A 21,131-nucleotide genomic window follows, 5' to 3' on the forward strand; every position below is an offset into this window, starting at 1 on the left:
TATTAGTTTAGTTGCGTGTTTCTATATTTTTTAGCTCCATAACGTCCCTCTTTATAAACTGGTGCGCAAAACTGAACTGTACATTCTGGGTGGGGCCGTAATGATGCTTTATTTGGTGGACTACGTCGATGACCAGCATTGTTATTTCTTTTTAATAAAAGGGTTAACAAAGGCCGTGGGAAAGTGTTTTTTTTTTTTCAAGTTGTCATGTTATTTTATAATTTTATTTTCAGGCTAAGTAGTGAATGCTATCTTATAGACAGAATCCATTACTAAGCCAGAGCTTGGCGTTAGCCCCAGTAACAGCTAGCGCTAACCCTATATATTACTCTGGTACCCATCGCCACATCCTAACAGGCTTGAAGCATCAAAAATGGCACTCCTGGACCTAGGCGGTAACAGGCTGGCGTTAATTTAGGCTGGGAAGGGCCCAAAAGAATGGTCCTCGCCCACCCTGGTAATGTCAGGCTGTTGCTGCTTGGTTGGCATCTGGCTGATAATGAAAAGATGGGGAACACTTTCCCTATTTTTTTATATATAAATACATTACAAAAATGCATATGGTTCCCTGTATTATTATTAGCCAGATACCAACCAAGCAGCAACAGCCTGACGCTACCAGGGTGAGCGAAGACTATTGTTACTGGCTCTCCCCAGCCTAAATAATGCCAGCCTGTTACCACCTAGGCCCAGAAGCAACATTTTGGAGGCTCTGGGCCTGTTTGTACTGCCTCTTCCCAGTACTCCAGTGGCTGTAGGTACCGGTGTAATATATGAGGGTGCTAGCTGTTCTGGGGGCTAAGGCTAAGCCCTGGCCCTTAGTAATGGATTCCACTAGCTGGTCATTGACGTAGTTGACCGAATCAGACTTTGTCCTCTGGTCGAGGGAGTCTAAATCAAGAAGAAAAGAAACCCAAGAAAAATGGGTTAGTACATTTTTACCGCTCTCCCCTTGGGAAGAATGCCCATAATGCAGTGTCTTCCCAAACCAGAAGCCTCCAATCGGGGGCGTAGCTATAGAGGTAGCAGTCGCACCAGGCCCAGGTGCCTAAGGGGGCCCCAAAACACAGCTGCCCCATAAGAGACCAGTATATTAACTGGCAAATGGGGCCCTGTTGCAGATTTTACATCGGGGCCCAGACGCTACAAGCTACGCCTCTGCCTCTCATTGTTGCAAAACTACCACCCCCAACATTTTCAGACAGCCTTTGGCTTTGTAGTTTAGCAACAGCTGGGAAAACAGTGCCCGAAGGGTCTGTTCACATTGTACAAAATGTGAACAGAGCCTTACATTTACAACACCCTGGCTCCCGGCATGTACTATACTATAAGAGAAGCTGACATCCAATCACCTACTTGACTACTGCTCCGGTGTAGCTCCGCCCCTAGTGATGACATTAAGGAGGCAAGTGGACATCACCAAACCCACAAATGCAAAGTGGGTTTGGCATTCTGTGTTTACCTACTGACTCCCTGCCAACATCTGTTCACTGCATTTTTCCTGTGAAGTTTTTTGGGGCAAAATGCTCAAAAAACCCAAGTGAAAAGGGAGGTTTGGTTTCATCACATCCTTCAAAACAGCTGCTGCATCCTATGCACCTGGGAAGCTTACCATGGGAAATTCAATGTTCAATTGGGGAGATGTTATTTTTCTATTTATGTTCTTTTATACCTCTGATTAAAGGAGAGCTGCAGCAAAACATTTTTCATTTCCCCTGTGCCCGGGCTGAAAAAACTAAATTAAAAAAAACTTTAAGTCACCTTCCTCCGTTTCGCCATCTTCTTCCTGGTTCCTGGGCTTGGAGACTCATGCTGCACTCAGCATATCACCGGCCGCAGCAATGTCCCGCCTCTGGCCAGTGAAAGGCTGAGCGCACTGTCATGTAAGGAGCCCGGGCAGCAGGGAGAAGGAGGGGCCCGGGCTTCTTACATGACAGTGCGCTCAGCCTATCACTGGCCAGAGGCGGGACATTGCTGCGGCTGGCGATATGCTGAGCGCAGTAGGAGTCACCAAGCCCAGGAAACAGGAAGAAGACCAGCACTGGAGGACCGGGACGCCGATATCTGCGCAACGGGGGAACGTAGGAAGGCAAGTTTAAAGTACATTTTTTTTAGTTTTTGCCATGAAAAATGTTTTGCCACATTTCTCCTTTAAGTTTACGTGCAAAAAAGCCCCCCCTCAACCTTTTTTTATTGTGAACAAGTTGGATTTATCGGGAAAAGGATGTTTTACTGGTGAGAACTTTTTATTTCAAGGATTAAAAGTGGGGAGATTAAAATTTTTATTATTGGGAGCTTTACATTTATATATTTTATTTTTTCACTTATAGCAGGGGTGTCAATTGGATCCATGAAGTGTGGCACCTGTCAGTTTACTCTTTGCAAGTTGCAATTGCTATTGATTGCAGCATGTACAGGGTAAAACTGCCAGTATTGGACAAATGTACTGGGGTTGTATACCATGACATGGAGATAGTGTACTATGCAATAAGGTTACAATGCTCAGCCACTATAAAAAGAGAAAAAACTTTTATCAAGAGCATGCACACCCTGCCAGGAGGTGGTTGACTTGTTCCAGAACAGATATGCAGAATACACCCTTCTTATTGCCTTTCTAGGCTTTGCAGTCTGTTGATAACAACACTCCCCAACGGGTGACATCTCTTATGCTTGCATGGCCATTTCAGGTTTCTAGGCAGGTTTTACCAGCTTATTCCATACACATCACAACCTGCTTTACATTAAAAGCAACATCTGCCAGCGTAGAGCTATAATGCACAACAGGAACTTGTCCCATTGGTATAGGATAACAATTCTGAGGATTAAGGGATTTAAAGGGAATATATCTACATTTTTTTTACCCAGATACTAAAACATGTTCGTTTTTTTCTAATCTGTTTCTATGTTCTGACTGTAATTTTCTTAATTTCACTCACAGTACACTAGCTATGTACCTGGCGTTGCCCGGTCTTCCTAGACAAAAGTTTTAAAATATCCTGCCCGTGTGCTGCAATGTTTTAGTCTTGGGTTGAGGAGACTGTCTGTTTTGGGGCATCCCTAACCTGTACACATTTTCTATTTAAAAAAAAAAAATATATATATATATATATATTTTTTTTTTGCATATAAGATGTGTACCAAGTTTAAAATTGGCACTGTCATTAACCCCTTTCGTTTTTTCCTCCATACCTTTAAAAAATAATTCTTTCAATTTTGCACCTAAAAATCCATATTATGGCTTATTTTTTGCGCTACCAATTCTACTTTGTAATGACATCAGTCATTTTACCCAAAGATCTACGGCAAAACGGAATAAAAAAAATCATTGTGCAAAACGCCATTTTGTAAATTTTGGGAGCTTCCGTTTCTATGCAGTAAATTTTTTGGTCCATACGATTAAAATGATACCCTACTTATATAGGTTTGATTTTGTCGTACTTCTGGAAAAAATAACTACATGCACGAAAATTAATACGTTCAAAATTGTCATCTTCTGACCCCCTATAAACTTTTACATTTTTCCGCGTACGGGGCAGTATGAGGGCTCATTTTGCACCGTGATCTGAAGTTTTTAGCGGTACCATTTTTTGTATTTTGGAGTATTTTCCGCGTACGCCATTGACCATGCGGTTTAATTAACTATATATTTTTATAATTCATACATTTCCGCACATGGAGATACCACATGTTTATTTTTATTTACAAATTTTTTTTTTAAATGGGAAAAGGGGGGCGATTCAAACTTTTATTAGGGAAGGGGTTAAATGATCTTTATTAACTTTTTTTTTCCATTTTTTTGCAAATAATAGGGGGCTATAACACTGCACACAATGATCTTTTATATTGATCATTGTTATCCCATAGGATAACATTGATCAAGGATTCTGCTCATGCCTGGATCTCAGGCACGGAGCAGTCATTCGGTGATCGGACACACAGGAGGAAGGTAGGGGCCCTCCTTGTGTGCCCCAGCAGTTCAGGACGTCATGATTTCGCCGCGGCGGTCCTGAACAGCCCACTGAGCTTGCCAGGAGTAGTTTACTTTCACTTTAGACGCGGCAATCAACCCAAAGGTTTAGTAGCGTGCGGCACCGCGATCAGTCCTTAAGAGGTTAAGGCCCAAATGGGCTGAGTCCTTAAGGGGTTAAACATGGTTTTAATATTTGATTCCTTAAGTGTTTGTTAGTTTTTCTGCTGTATACTTCTTGCCACCAGGGGTCTCCCATCTTGACCAGAACACATTCCGTCTGGTCAAAATCTCAGATTTTGGACTTTTGCTTGTAATGGCAGGAGACCACACTAAGGAAGTGTTTCTCTGCAGCTGCAAAGAGCCTCACTGACAGCTACAAAGAGCCTCACTGACAGCTGCACAGACTGAAAGCTGCTGCAGAGCTTGAAGTCTTCTATTCATCACAGCACTGCAACGATGTGAGGGCGGAAGTGGTCCCCCAGCAGGCTTCAGTGAGGTCATGCCTGCTGGGAAACACCCACTTTCTCCTGCTGGGAGATTGCACTATGTGAGCAAGAAAAAAAAAGGTATGATACAGAGCTTTTTAAAACTCAGAATTTTTTGGGAGGGCTGGAGAGATGTTAGGAGCAGTTAGGGAACATAGCCTGAGTTAGTTTAGAACAGTTTATTTGGTGACAGGTACTCTTTATTGGAAATATCTCCAGCCATTTGGAAGATATGTTGGAAAATACAAATAAACATACATATGTTGAGTTATATATAAATGTATATAGATTATGTCCAGAGGTCATTCCTCAGGGAGAGGGAGGCTGACCTCAGATTCAGCTATTGAAAATTGTGTTTTATCTATATACTGGTGTCACCTTTCACGGCAATCTTGTCTGTGATAAGTGAACAAAGTAACCTGTACAGAACAGGTAGTTTCTAAACAGACCTAGTGGTCAGACTGAAAATGTCAAGATTTCAGGATTATTTTATAACATAGATCAAAAAATGGAAAAAAGTGCCAAATGTTCTTTATAAAAAAAAGTTAAAAACTTAGGCCCAGATGCATGAAGTGATGGAATGACATCATCCAGCCATCCACTCCGACTCTGTTTAAATCCTTCTCCAGCCCCTACCCTCCTGAGAGACACAGAAGATGTGGTTTCTGCTCTGCACTGATGAGTCATGCTCTCTTTAGTGCTGAGAGGTGTTTGCAGCCTTAGCCCATCAGACACTAAACCTCTCTTTGCTGCTCAGAGCAGAAGGGTGTGGGCTGCTCTCAGAGACTGAGCTGGCTGGCAGAGAAGAGCTGCAATGATTGCTGGGAAATGTAGGTAAGGGGAGGTAAGGATGGAAAAACAAAGCAGCCAGATAAAACAACAGGGGCCACATAAGACAGGCATATCAGACAGTAGAGTTTACAGGGAACATATCCAGGTAGTGTTACCTTTTCTAACATACTTCATAGGAAAATTTTATTTCATTTTCATAGAAATCATGGCTTTATCCAAGCTGAAGCACAGACATGGACAAAGTCCAGTGAGCGAGTGTGGGCTAGCATTCCTCTGCTCTCTCCTGTCTGATAGACAGGAGAGAGCACAGAGGAGTGCTATCAAACAGGAGAGAGCACAGAGGAGTCCTATCAGAAAGGAGAGAGCAAAGAGGTGTACTATCAGACAGGAGATAGTACAGAGGAGTGCTAGCCCACCCACACTTGTCCATGCCTGTGCATCAGCTTTGACAAAGCCATGATTTCTATAAAAACAAAATACAATTTTCTTATGAAGTACATTAGAAAAGTTAATGTTTTGCCAAGATGCACAACATATATCGTATTTTTCGTCCTATAGGACGCACCGGCGTATAAGACGCACCCAATTTTTAGGGGCAAAATCTAAAAAAATAAAGATTTTGAACCCAATAGTGGTCTTCAACCTGCGGACCTCCAGATGTTGCAAAACTACAACTCCCAGCATGCCCGGACAGCCGTTGGCTGTCCGGGCATGCTGGGAGTTGTAGTTTTGCAACATCTGGAGGTCCGCAGATTGAAGACCACTGCATAGGAGGTAATACTCACGTGTCCCCGCCGCTCCGGACCCGTCACCGCTGCCCTGGATGTCGCTCCATCGCTGTCGCCGTGTCCCCATCTCTCCGGAACGTCTCTGCTGCCGGCCGGGTATCCTCGCTCTCCATCGCCGTCATCACGTCGTTACGCACGCCGACGCACGTACGCGACGACGTGATGACGAGGAAGGAGAGCACCGGCCATACAGGGGATCCCTGAACGGAGAAGACACCGAGAAGGCAGGTAAGGTCCCTCCCGGTGTCCTGTAAGCACTAACCCGGCTATTCAGTCGGGCTGTTCGGGACCGCCGCGGTGAAATCGCGGCGGTCCCGAACAGCCCGACTGAACAGCCGGGTTAGTGTCACTTTCCCTTCAGACGCGGCGGTCAGCTTTGATAGCCGCGTCTGAAGGGTTAATACAGGGCATCACCGCGATCGGTGATGTCCTGTATTAGCCGCGGGTCCCGGCCGTTGGTGGCCGCAGGGACCGCCGCGAAAGGGGTGTATTCGCCATATAAGACGCTCCGACTTTTTCCCCCCAGTTTTGGGGAATAAAAAGTGCGTCTTATACGGCGAAAAATACGGTATTTTTTTTGTATCTGACAGTGCTCATCTGTATTGCAATATAACTTATCCCCTATGATATAGACCCCCCGTGATCTAGAACTTATCCCCTATCCTTCGGATAGGGGAGAAGTTATTTTGCGCTGGAATACTCCTTTAAGCTTTGATGCGACCATAGTACAGGGATTCTCAACCGGTGGTAAGCCGATGTGGTGATAAATACCGGCCATGCATTGGCCAGTATTTGTCAGCGCAGAGCGGGGAATGGCCGCGGCAGCTCCCTGTAAAGCACTGCAGCTCCAGCCGTGGCTAATTTACAAGAGCTGCGTGGTTGCCAGGAAGAAGTGTGACGTCCCCTGGAGGTGCCGCACAGCGCAGGAGGACATCGCCCACTAGTGCGGCCTGCCGAACTGGACTCAGGGAACAGGACACGTTGAATAGGCCAGGTAATGTAAAAAAAAAAAAAGGTAAAACTAAGTGTATGGGAGGGAGGGATGTTATTGTATGTATTTTATGTAATGATTATCATCACCCCCCCTCATCTTAATAACCCTGTGGCATTATTCCCCACCCCCTCCCTCTGATCCCTTTTGCAATTACCCCTCCCCCTCCATCTTAATACCCTTGTGCCATTATTCCTCCCTCTGATCCCATTTTGCCATTATCTGATAATAATGGCACAAGGGGATTAAGATGGAGGGGGGAAAAATGGCAAAAGGGGATCAGAGGGAGGGGGGAATAATGGCATAAAGCATCATGATGATTATACCCCTCCATCTTAATCCACTTGTGCCATTGTTCCCCTCCCTCTGATCCCCTTTTGCCATTATTCCCCCCTCCATTTTAATGCCCATGTGCCATTATTCCCCCCTCCATCTTAATCCCCTTGTGCCATTATTATTATACGATATGGCAAAAGGGGATCAGAGAAAGGGGGAAAAAATGGCACAAGGGGATTTGGTATCACATTAGTATAGTAAGCACACACCATTATGAAAATAAGTAATTTTATGACTTATTTTGCCCGCAGGTACCCCTCGCGTGTATGTTCCACACGAGGGGTACCCGCGGACGTACTTTCACCCTTTGGGGGTACAGTCGCGAAAAAGGTTGGGAACCACTGCCATAGTAGACTCTTATTTGTGTAAGGGCCCAGTTGAAGTAGTTAGAAACTAACTAGGAAAACTTACCATCTAAATGTCTGTAGTTCTGGTCAGACATGGTGACAGTTTTTACAGAAGACTCGCTGTCTTTTGAAGAGGCCACATTAACTAAAAATAGAAAAACAGCAATGTGTTAGTCTAACAAATATTACATAAAGGACACAAACTATAACCCATACAAGAGTTTAACAAAAAAATGTGAACCATGCACGCCAAAGCGAATACTGGGGCAGGTTTAAAATTGCAAATGCATCAGAATTGTGGGGTAATTTGCACAAAAAAAAATAAAAATAAAAAAAAGCTTACATAAGTTCAATACACTTTTGGGTCTCACATTGCAAATGTGTAAAGACTAGCTTAAAGAAGGCATGGCTTGCGCATGACTCCCTGCGCCAAACTTGTTGAGTAACATTTTGGAGTAAAATACACCAAAAAACTGTTGGTCTAAACTGAGACTAAAAAAGTCTAAAATGCACCAGAATTATCCAAGCAGCTCAGGCTGTTGGATAACTGTGTAGTCTAAGTTTCCACTGTCTAAGGCTACGTTCACACTGTGGAACCTCCAGAATTTCCTGCTAGGATCTATGGTATGGCAATGCAGTCCTAGCACCGCTTGTGGGACACCAGACATTAATTTTGTCCACAGATTCCAGTGTTAACCCGACCTAACTGTTAGATTAGAGAACAGAAAGGCCAACAGTTATTTATTATTACCAAAAAGTGCATAAACTTTTTTATTTTCTGATTGTAGATTTACATGAATGGGACCAATCTGCACTGTCATGCACAGCCTATGCAAAATGGCGCTGGTTTTGGAAAAAGTAGAAATCATACTCCTTCCCAGGCAACTCCTGTGATCATTCATGTTATTAAGGCCATTACATGAAAAGATTCTACTGTCACGCTAAGCACACTCCGTAATGTTTTTGGAGGATTAGTGCCTAGCAAATATTAACCTCAAGCAGGATTACCAAATATCTTCTTGTACAGGACAATATGCCAAAAAAGTAAATAAATAAATAAATAAAAAAAATAAAAAAATTAACTTCCTGGAAAAGTCACAAGAGCAAATACACAAAGTTGAGTAATAGAGCACAAGGAAATGTAGTAGGGATTAGTAGGTTTCAGCTGTCGGTAAATATTAGCTTCTGGCAGCAGGATTGAGCAACCATCTGCGTCTACGGCAGCTGATACTCCGACTTAAATTAAGGGAAACACTTACTAGGATGATAGGACTGGACAAAATACAGTAGGGCAGATTAACTGAAATTACATCAGAATTCTGGCAAAGTTTGTGCACATACTGCTCACCACATTATGTGTTTTAGAGACTTTTCTAAACATTTCCATCAAGTGGGTGTGGCTTCAGTATAAGGAGGCATGGCTTAAGACAGGACACCTTGAACCAAAATTGTGCCAGAATTTTGGAGCAGTCTGAGCCCAAAAACAGGTGTTGAAAACATAGACTAGACAGTCTAGAGATGAGCGAATTTACAGTAAATTCGATTCGTCACGAACTTCTCGGCTCGGTAGTTGATGGATTATCCTGCATAAATTAGTTCAGCTTTCCGGTGCTCCGGTGGGCTGGAAAAGGTGGATACATTCCTAGGAAAGAGTCTCCTAGGACTGTATCCACCTTTTCCAGCCCATGGGAACACCTGAAAGCTGAACTCATTTATGCAGGATAAGCCATCAACTGCCGAGCCGAGAAGTTCGTGACTAATTGAATTTACTGTAAATTCGCTCATCTCTAAGACAGTCTAAAAATGAACCTAAGTGATCACACTTAGCTTGCAACCACATCATTGTTTTCCTACACATAGTACCGTATATTCAGTACATTAAGATACACCATAAGAGTCTGATAGATGGAAACAAAAGAAACGGTGTAGCTCACTGTAGTGAAAAATATACCCAAGGTAGCTGGTGTTACATACACCCCCAATAGGTCAACAATATACTAAGAGATATAATTATATAAAAATAGATCATTCAAACCAGTGTCTCAAAAAGATTTGTGAATATAGGGTGAAGAAATAGTATGTAGAATGAGTAGCTCAATATGAATAAAATATAAATACATATATACACACACACACAATATGTAATAGTAGTACTGTCGCAGGGCCCTTGCGGCAGACAAAAAAAAAATCATCAATAGCACAAATTAAATTAAAATAAACTAAACTATTACCACCTCAATATTGTTTCCCCAATGGTAATATAAGAATAAAGTATCCATAAGTCGTTATAATAAAGTGTTCATATGCTGTAAACCACTTTCAATAGTGTTAGATGGCCAAATAACACAGTCAATAAGAATAATAGTCACATGAATAGCACTGAGGTGCACAGCACCGCTCACCCGGTCCAGGGAAATGTATACGGTGCGAAGCTCAGAGCTCGGTGCACTGTGTCTAGCCCTTTCATCCACCAGACCCCTACCCACATCCTCCATGTGAACTGTCCTCTACCCTTATACAAAGCCTACCACGAGGAAGCTACCACGATCCATTTTCTGCTGAACCACGTCCACCACTCAATCCATTGGACCGCATTTTGGGCATCCACACATTTGTTTTATACGATACGAGATAATCAGCCCTCGCTGCAGGGATTCTTCACCGCTGGTGCGGCTACATCTGAAGTCTGACAGCTGCGCTGCCGGCGTGTGACTTACCAGGGATCATCTCTCACTTTCAACTCCCCTCTAAAACCGTTCACGCGCCACTGCGCTATGGGCGCATATCATCTTGTCTTGCTGACAATCTGCATTGCACCAGCAGGCCGGCCGGGAGGCTAGAGCCGTGCACTGAGGTCTGAGCTCTACAATGTATACATTTCCCTGGACCGGGTGAGCGGTGCTGTGCACCACAGTGCTATTCATGTGACTATTCTTATTGGGCCATCTAACGCTATTGAAAGTGGTTTACAGCATATGAACACTTTATTATAACAACATATGGATACTTTATTCTGATATTACCATTGGGGAAACAATATTGAGGTGTAATATTTTATATATTTTATTTTAATTTATTTTAATTTGTGCTATTGATGTTTTATTGAGTCTACTGCAAGGGCTCAGCGACAGTACTCCTATTACATATTGTATATACATTATTTGATATTAAAATATTTTTATGCATTTATTCTGTTCATATTGTACTACCCATTCTACATACTATTTCTTCACCCTATATTCACACAACTTCTATACCTTTTGAGGCACTGGTTTGAATTCTATATTCTTCTATAATTTTCTCTCTTCGTCTGATAGATGCTAGCTCTACCTCTGAAGCCCTTATTCCACAGCAGTAGATAGACTGTGGCACATGGACGTGCCCAGTCACCTCTCCATTTAGTCTCCATGTAGCTATCCTACCAGGAGGAATGGGGGTAATGTAGATATGTCATCAATGTCTGAGATGGGAAATAAGCTGATCCTGCATCTATCTGATGCTGGATGAAGTGCTTATAACTAGGGCTGGGCGGTATACCGGTTCATACCGAATACCGACATTTTTGTGCTGCGCGATATGAATTTTAACCCATACCACAATACCGGTTGGGCCCCTCGCCCTCTGGAATGAATGAATGAATGAATCAGTCCAGTGCTGAGCTGTCCCCACATCGGGGAACTAATCACAAGTCACCCGCGAGCGTTGTTCTGCCCCCCAATTAATTATCAGCCCAGCCCTGTACCCATCGGGGTAAATACTGATAGGTCACCCGCATGCTCTGCCCTCCTCGTCCACATGTTCGTTGCGGCCGCCGGCGCTGACACTCTATACCAGTGGTCTTCAACCTGCCGACCTACAGATGTTGCAAAACTACAACTCTCAGCATGCCCGGACAGCGCATACTGGGAGTTGTAGTTTTGCAACATCTGGAGGTCGGCAGGTTGAAGACCACTGCTCTATACTGTGTGGTATCCCTATGCCCTGGCTGCAAAAAAAAATAAAAAATAAAAAAAAATTATACTTTAACTCACCTCCCGTTGGTCCGGTACCGGCCTCATCTGCTTCCTAGTGAATGGAAGGTCGGACAGCAGTCAGCCTATCACCGGCCGCAGCGATGTTCCGCCTCGGCCTCTGATAGGCTGAGCCCACTGTCATGTAAGAAGCTGCCCAGAGCTTCTTACATGACAGTGGGCTCAGCCTATCAGCGGCCGAGGCGGAACATCGCTGAGGCCGGTGATAGGCTGACGGCTGTCCGACGTTCCCGTCCCTAGCGTAAGGCCGACGTCGGCACATGCGTGAGTTTACTGTATTTTGTTTACCTTGTGTCTGCGCCGGCAACAAACAGCACGAGGAGGGCAGTGGGTGACGTGAGTATTTACCCCCATGGGGGCAGCGCTGGGCAGATAATTTTTGATGGGGGGGGGCAGAATAGCGCAGCGCTGGGCTGATAATTAATTTGGGGGGGGGAGGAAATACCGTTACATGGAACCGCCGAAAGTTACAAAAATACCGTGATACACAGATTTGGTCATACCGCCCAGCCCTACTTATAACTGCAGATAACAGAGCACTGATCACGTATGCGGATTGTCATCATGAACACGCTCCATAGAGACCCATGTGTTAGTAAAGAATGGAATATATTATAATCCAGCTCAGCGATTAACATTCTATAGGGAGGTGAAAACTCAATAATCCTCTTTGGTCTGCACTTTCCGGTTCATGAAATTACAAAATGTGTCAATATATTTTAGTTTACCAATCTAGCGTTTCAGTGTGGAAAGTACTTCCTAAAAACAGAATGACAGCAAGATATGACAGTAACAGCAGTAACAAAGCTAAAGAAATAAATTGCTTATTACATGGGGCGAATATGGATGAAAATTATTGCTCAGTGTAAAAGGGGAGAGTTATCAAGCTGTTCCCGTAATTTTTTTTGCTGTAAAAAGACGCATTGTTGCGCACTTTTTGGTATTTGCGCAATTTCTTTGAGCCTTTTGCTTCTATGCCATTTTAACATAATTGACTCCGTTTTGACTTACCGTAGACAGTGGAAAATATTTACTATATTAAGCGCATCAATTGGTGCATATCATTAAAAAAAATTCACAAATATAGACCAGGGTGGAGGCAGCCTCTCTAAAACGTCGTCAGAACCCTTGTAAAGTTTAGTTCATTGTTACACTGCTCTAATTACAAAAGGTTATGTGTTCTAACACTGTGTCATGTTTGGTTATATCCTCTTTCAAATATAGTAATTTTGTTTGCTCATTTTTCTTTCTTCCTTTTATTTACATCTTTTTAATTAGCAAAGATTAAGATGATGTACATGTTTTAAATGTAAATTTTTTCTTTCAAAATATACTTCAAGGATAAATGTCCATATTTAAACCCGACCATTATTTATTTCTCCCACACTTTTAAACAGATGGAGTGTATCCATGTTTAAATGATTTAACCAATTTAAAGGGGTTCACCATAAGGAGATTTTAGTACATACCTGGCAGGCAGTAATGGACATGCTTATTAAGGATCTGCGCTTGTCTTGTGGCTGAATGGCTATGTTGTGAGATTACTATAACACTGTGGCTAGCTTTTTGTGAACTGGTATTTCCTGTTTGACTTAAACTACAAATCCTATAATTCCATTTTCCTCCCTCCCACACATCAGCCACCCCACCCATTGAAACATAAATGAGCTACATCCATTCAAAAGACCTGTGATTTTCAATCAGGGTGCCTACAGCTGTTGCATTAGTTGTAGATTGATCTCTCTCCCACCAAGCGATCCCTCCACCCATTGAAGCAGACAGGCTCCCTGTCATCATCTGACTAGTGAGGTCAGGTCTCGGCCGCATTGCAACCTGGGAAAAATCTGAGACAGCAGTCATTTTGTATGCTGGTAAAAATAAATATTGGAGTGAAAATCACAGAAGAATTGTGAGAAAACTGTCACACACAGGTACAGACACTATATTATGAACTACACTAACTTTACAGCCCCTGTAGCATAGTCAAATAAAAATAAAAATCCTGGAATACCCCTTTAATGTACCAAATATCATTTCTTTCTAATGTACAATTCTGCCTTTTTGCTATTGAACAGTTTTCTTTAATATCTCCACCTGCCCGCAGCTGTTAAAATTATGTATAATTTTTCATTTAAAAATACAAACCCTTTTTTTTTTTTATCAGTCATTCCAAGTTTCCATTTCCCTTTTTATGTTATGTAAATAGCACAGCGTGGTTAAATTATTTAACCCTTTGACAATGAAAAATTGCTGTGTTTGGTTACTTTATATTGTGGTGTCTTGTTAAAAAAGAAAATTAGCAGTATGATTTTTGGCTTGTGCTACACCACCATTTATCCTTAGGTCAAAATTGGCTTAATAACTCTCACCTAGCTGAGTATACTGTTTCATAAGACAAACTGCTTTTGGCGGCTTCCAGTGCGTTTCTAAAGGTAATGAAAAAAAAGACAGACGCAATATTTATCAAGTCTGCGTGCCGTTTTGATCAATAAGGCACCAGGCAGTCAAAAATAACGCCAAAAAAATAAAAAATGCTGCTCACAGACAACATTGATAAATCTCCCCCGCAGTGCCCAGGGAGAAGCACTGCACTCCACTCCCCGGCCGGCCGAGAGATCCACACATTTCTCTGTATAGAGGTTTATGCCGATATGGACGGATCTCTCAGCTGGCCAGGGAGCAGAGCACAATGCCGTCCACTTCCCTAGCTAACAACTCATGATCTCAGAGGGTCTCAGGTGTGAGACTAAGTCTGATCAAAACGGCAAAAGTAATTTTTTAATAACCGTAACGCTTTAAGCCTTCTAGTACTTAGCGGCTTCAGAAAAAGTTTAGTTCTTTTCTGTCTGACCACAGTGCTCTCCTGCTGACACCTCTGTAAGAGTCAGGAACAGTCCAGAGAGGTTAGCTATGGGAATTTGATTCTGCTCTGGACAGTTCCTGACACAGACAGAGGTGTCAGCAGAGAGCACTGTAGTCAGACTGGAAAGAACTACATATCTTCCTCTAAGCATACAGCAGCTGATAAGTACTGGAAGGATTTAAACAACAACAACAAAGAAGTGTCTCAACTGGCAGGCAGGAGGTGCTCAACCCCAAATGCGGTTGTGCATTTATACTGGGGGAGCAGATCCTGCGCTTGTCATCCATTGCTAAGGGCGATCCCCAGCATAAAATGCATACAATGGGGGACGCCTACACCAGATAAATGGTGCGGATGTGTAACACTTAGAATAATACAGGAATTTAGGTGCACTACTGTGGTAGATGTATACAATGACATTGGCTATCCCTCAACACTGATGTTAAAATTGAGACATTAGCCAGTATATCCTTATATAAAGGAAATACCTGAGCCAGCACACCACACCCATTGCGGTGCAGGCTCAGGTATGTCCTTCATATAAGGATATACTGGCCAATGTCTCAATTTTACATCATCATCAGTGTTGAAGGTTAGCCATATGTCACTGTCTACATCTACCACAGTAGTGCACCTAAAGTATTGGAAGGATCAAGATTAAATAGAAGTAATTTACAAATATGTATATCTTTCTGGCACCAGTTCATTTGAAAAAATGTTCTCTCTTTCCAGAGTAGCCCTTTAAGCAATTGTAGAGGGTATGAAAACTCAATACAGACAAGGCAGCCCTGGTGTCACCCATGTTTACTCACAGAAGCAAAACCCCACAGCAGTATCTATGGACCTGCACAATACAGAACAGTTAGGTAATATTATATTAGGGTGCATTCACATTAGCTGCAGATATGAAATGGTAAAATTTGCAGTTGCGATTCTCAACGACGGATTTTACAAGTCATGTCGTTAAAGTATCCGGGGTGTGAATACACCCTCCCTCACGCATGCATATTTTGCTATGGATTTTTTCCAGCATATTCTCTCATTGACTTACCAAAAGAAAATCCACAGCAAAATATACACATGAATAATATCCAAGACCTTGGTCCAGGGACTCCTAGAATATATTGTAGGGCATATCTGCACATCACACACTGTAAGGCTGAGGAAACATGATTGTTAAAGGGGTACTCCGCTCCTAGACATCTTATCCTTTGGATAGGAGATGAGATGTCTGATCACGGGGGTCCTGCCGCGTTGGGTGCAGCACCTGAGTGGTGGAGGGACCCCTGCGATCTGACATCCTATCCCCTTTCCTTTGGATAGGGGATAAGATGTCTAGGGGCGGAGTACCCCTTTAAAGGTAAAGACACTGGAGCGTGTACCTACTGCAGCCATCCCATGCCTACACACCCGACTTCTTACAGAATCAAAGTATGACGCAGAAGGAATCATGTGAATAGGAAAGAAAAACCCTAGGAGGCTAAAACAAAGAGGCGTCTGTTGTCACGGGAGGCTGCCAAGATGTGAAATATGTGAAGGAGGAAAAAAATTAATCTTATTCACATTCAGGGCAGTAATATAATCCGCTTATTAATAAAAACATGTTTACACTGCTTCACCATCCAATGAAAATGATCTGACGTACAGATGTGGCACAAATAATAAATAGAAAGATGTGCAGAAGAATTAGAATTTAAATTTTGAGGACATGTCATATGAACGGCATCGTGTCATCTTATTCTGCATTTTCTGTAACTTCCTTTACTTTAATGTAGATTGACAGCACATGTGGCCTGCTCAGTGAGCCTCCACTTAACCCCTTCCCTCTTTGGCGATTTTTAATTTTTGCATTTTCCTCCTCACCTTCTAAAAATCATAACACTTTCAATTTTCCACCTAAAAATCCATATGGAGGGCTTGTTCTTTGCGCCAACAATTTTACTTTGTCAGGGTGCTATTACTAGCAGCGGGTTGCTACCATTGATTTAAATGGGTCCACAGACAGTCTGCTATAGTGTCAGATTTGCGGACTGTCTGTGGACCCATTCAAATGAATGGTAGCATTACTCACAGGGGGAAACCCGTCGCTAGTGACCATAAATACACTATTTTGGACTTTGGACATTTTTTACGTGTACTCCATTGACCATGCAGTTTAAATGGGCACTGTCACCAACTTTCTTTTTTGATATGTTGTAGTACTTATGTACTACAACATATCTGTAAAATATTTTCATTTTTTTTTCCATTTTCAGGGTGAATTTTACGTTTGAAAACCGGCCACTAGGGGTCTCCCTCCTAGTGGCCGGCTGCAGCACATCGTGACGTCACACCTGAATTCGGACCGATTGCGGCCGGGCAATTGGTCCCAATTCATTTACACTGCGCTCACTCCCTGCCTGTCAATCAGACAGGCGGGAGCGAGCGCATTGGCTCCCCAGCCAATGGCTGGGGGCCCACTCCTCCCACACATGTCGTCGCACACTACCAGGCAGACAAAAAGTTATTTTAATATAGTTTAAAAAAAAAAATTAAAAGCAGGGAAGGGGTTAGGGATAGATGTGCAATAGGCAGGAACAGAAGAAAAAAAAATAGGATGGTGGGAGCTACCCTTTAATTAATAATATATTTTTATAGTTCGGACATTTATGCACACGGCGATACCACATATGTTTATTTTTATTTATAAGTTTTAGCTCTCCAGAATCACACGTCAGATTTTTTCAGATACATCAGAGATGTCGGATGCCGCCACAGATTTTCCCAATACATCTCGTTCACGTGACAGTGTACCTAAGAGGAAATCAAAAAATGCGGTAGAAAACACCGGCCCAAGATGCTCTACATGGGAGAACAAGGTGAGAAACAAGTAACTGTATCTCAGGATGTCATAAACCCATAGTTAATTCTAAATGAAACTCAAATCTCTTTATTATCTAAAGGACTGGGTTTTCCTCCATCTCATCATTTTGATGTCTTTGATACCATCCATGATGTGAACAAGTTTATACCAACTTTAACTGTTAAGAAACATTTTGATACCATTAAGGACTCGGACGATTGTCAAGTTATGCTTATACGGATGTCTGTAACTGTTCCTTGTGTCACCTTGTCTGAACAAATGTCTCTTTGTAACTTATAAATGCTTGTAAATGAATCTTCAGCACTGCAACCTATTTGTGAGTCTCCATGCTTTATTGTTGGAAATCCTGGTTGTTATCCGTTACAATCCAGATCTTCCCTCATGGACCGCTTTCAGGACTTGGTCCTACAGGATCTTATGTGTTTACAACACAACTCTGGTGACCGTAGTCCTGATAACCTGTCCAGGGGAGAAAAAATGGCTATTCGCCAATTACATAATAACCATGAATTGGTTATTTGGGCAGCAGGTGGGGGGAGGGGGTGGCAGTGATATGTATGAATAGGTCACTTTATTGTCAGCTGAATAGGACCCTTTTAGGTGATACCAGTACATACAGTTGTCTGAAGTCTGATCCTACGGTGATGTTCACCAAAGATCTCACTGAACTTCTGAATACAGCACTACATATGGGGGCCATTTCTCAGAAACAATATGACTCCATTCTAGTATCTAATCCCGTCACCCCGGTTTTCTACTCACTCCCAAAGGTTCACAAGGGCCGATTCCTGTCACCTATGAGAGCCATCGTGGCGGGCATCGGCTCTTTAAATGAACATTTGTGCGAGCTACATTAAGGACACCCAAGATTTATTATCCATTGTTAGCCCGCTCGAATGGACACACACCACATGCCACATGCATTATCTGTACATTATGGATTTATTTTCCACCTATAGTCCTGAACTCCAAATCATTCACATTGGAGGCACTACATTACATCTTGTCACATAGAAAAAAGTTATGTTTGAAGACAAATTTTTCATACAAAAAATGGGAGCTTCAAGTCCTCTCCCTCAGCAGCAAACTTATATGTTTTCTGGTGGAAACTTCAATATATTTTTTTGTGAGGAGAACCCCTTTTTTCAGACATTGTTTGGTACGGGCGTTTTGTGGACGACATTATCATCTGGTCATCCACACAGGACCGTGTATACAGCTTTATTGACTATGTTAACTTTCACAATTTGTTTTTCACCTTTTCTTGGTCCCATTTTTAGATATTTTTCTTTCTGCAGATAACAAAATACATACCTGTACTTCTAGAAAACACAGTGCTGGTAACACCTTGTTGAGAGCTGAATCCTGCCATCCTCAGCACATTATAAAATCTGTTCCTGATTCAGTTCTGAATCTATAGTGGATAGTTCTAGACAGAGACAGAGGGTATCCTTGGTGGACTATAGATTGGGCTCAATCTATAGTCAGCAACAAAGACAGGGATTCATTGTTGGTGTCTAAATCGCAAGGTGTGAATACACTAAACAGAACATCCATAGTGTCTTTTGTTACCACCTTCAGCAATGAATACCACCAAGTCACCCAAATTATTAAAAACTATCTTCCTATTTTACATCAGGACCCAGCTTTAGCTAATATTTTGAAACATGGATGCAATTTTTATTCTCGGAGGGCCCCCACATCAGGCAATTTGTTATCCCCTAGCATGCTACCTAATCTGTGCCCACATTCTGATACCTGGCTTAAGGTCAAGGGGTTTTACCCCTGTGGCAATTCGAGATGTGTGGTTTGCAGATTTGCCCATAAGTGTACATTCACACCAGGGCTTTTTGACCAACACACATTGCCAATAAAGTCCTTTATTAATTGCCAGACATCATTCGTGGTATACAGAACTACTTGCAAAACATTCCAGCTTTCCTATATAGGGAGCACTAAACATCCACTTAAACTTAGGATCCAAGAACATGTTAGAAGCATTTTAAATCCCCACCAGGTGAACATTTCCAGGGCATGAAAACACTTTCGAGATCAACACAATGGTGATGTGTCCCACTTTACTTTTCATGGCATAGAATTGGTACACAAGCAGAGGCGAGGTGGAGACTGGGTTAAAACCCTTCGTAATCGAGACATTTTCTGGATATGAGTTATCAGCCACATGGTCTGAACTTAAGATCAGACATTATTTTATATTACGATTAAGGGTTGTCCCACACTTTTGCTTCTATATACTTTCTATTGTTTTTTGCTGGAATTGGAGTTTGTTTTCTCTCATCTCTAGTAACTAAACATTCATGAAACTTTTTTTCATTCTATGCATCATGTTATGTTGTTTCTATACCTTTATATGTATTGTTAGGTGTAATTCACAATGTTCGGTTTATTGAGGTTTAATGGGAGTTTTCTCCGCTGACCACTTAAGCCGCACCTGTGAATCACCATACAAATAGGTGTGTTTTTCCTCACCTTGCACTAGTCTGATGAAGGGTCACGTTACCTGAAACGCGTCACTTTCTTCCCGGTGTGACAGTATGTGTAACTATGCTGCTCCTTGTTTTTACCTCAAATAAACCTGAAGACTCATAGCGCTGGCTCCTGCCTTTTTTCCAAATTTACAAATCTGTTTAACTTTCTGGCACCAGTTGATTTAAAAAATAATTTCCACTGGAGTACCCCTTTAACTCCTTAAGGACGCAGGGTTTTTCCGTTTTTGCACTTTTGTTTTTTCCCTAATCACCTTCTAAAAATCATAACGCTTTAAATTTTGCACATACAGACCCATGAGGGCTTTTTTTGCACCACCGATTGTACTTTATAATGACATCAATCATTTCACCCTAAAATTTACAGCAAAACCAGAAAAAAATATATATTTGTGGGGCAAAATTGGGAAAAAAAGCAATTTTGTAACTTTTGGGGGGGGGGGGGATGTGATTCTATGCAGTGCACTTTTCTGTAAACATTACACCATATCTTTATTTTGTAGGTCCATACGGTTACAAAGATACCTAAATTTATATAGGTTTCATTTTATTTTACTACTTAAAAAAAAAAAAATACATGCACTGAAATTAGTATTTGTAAAATTGTCCTATTCTGACCCCAATAACTTTTTTATTGAGATGTATGAGGGCTCATTTTCTGCGCCGTGATCTGAAGTTTTTATTGGTACCATTTTTGTTTTGATGGGACTTTTTGATCGCAATTTTGGACTTTCAAATTATTATTTTTTTATGTGTACACCATTGGCCGTGTGGTTTAACTAGCATATTTTTATAATTCAGACATTTACGGAGGCGGCTATACCACATATGTTAATTGTTATTATGTTTACATTTTTTTTATATGGAGTTTGGGAAAAGGGGGGGTGATTCAAACTTTTAATATGGAAGGGGTTAATGGGTGTTTTTTTATAACTTTTTATTACGTTTTTTTATAAAAACATTTATTTTTTTTATTTTACACTTTTAGTCCCCTTAGCGGACTTTTAGGAGGAATCAGTAGATTCCTCATACAGATCAATGTGGTTCCCCATACAGATCAATGTGGAACTACATTGATCTGTGTGCTCTGTGCTTGATTGATAAAGCCTGGTTCAGCCTGGCGCGATCCACCCCACTGGACCACCAGGGATGGTTTAA

The 21,131-nt window shown here is 42.0% G+C and overlaps 1 protein-coding gene across 7 annotated transcripts in view; it reads right to left on the minus strand.

Moving 5' to 3' along the window:
- The window catches only part of SLC11A2 (solute carrier family 11 member 2), a 122,238-nt gene that overhangs the window by 64,290 nt on the left and 36,817 nt on the right, over positions 1-21,131 (minus strand). For all 7 annotated transcript variants that reach the window (XM_056562633.1, XM_056562634.1, XM_056562631.1 and 4 more), the window contains one exon: positions 7,774-7,854. In XM_056562633.1, the coding sequence (XP_056418608.1) occupies positions 7,774-7,854 (81 nt within the window). The remainder of the gene's footprint in view (positions 1-7,773; positions 7,855-21,131) is intronic.

Source organism: Hyla sarda, chromosome 2, assembly GCF_029499605.1.
Source record: "Hyla sarda isolate aHylSar1 chromosome 2, aHylSar1.hap1, whole genome shotgun sequence".
NCBI classification, from domain to species: Eukaryota; Metazoa; Chordata; class Amphibia; order Anura; family Hylidae; genus Hyla; species Hyla sarda.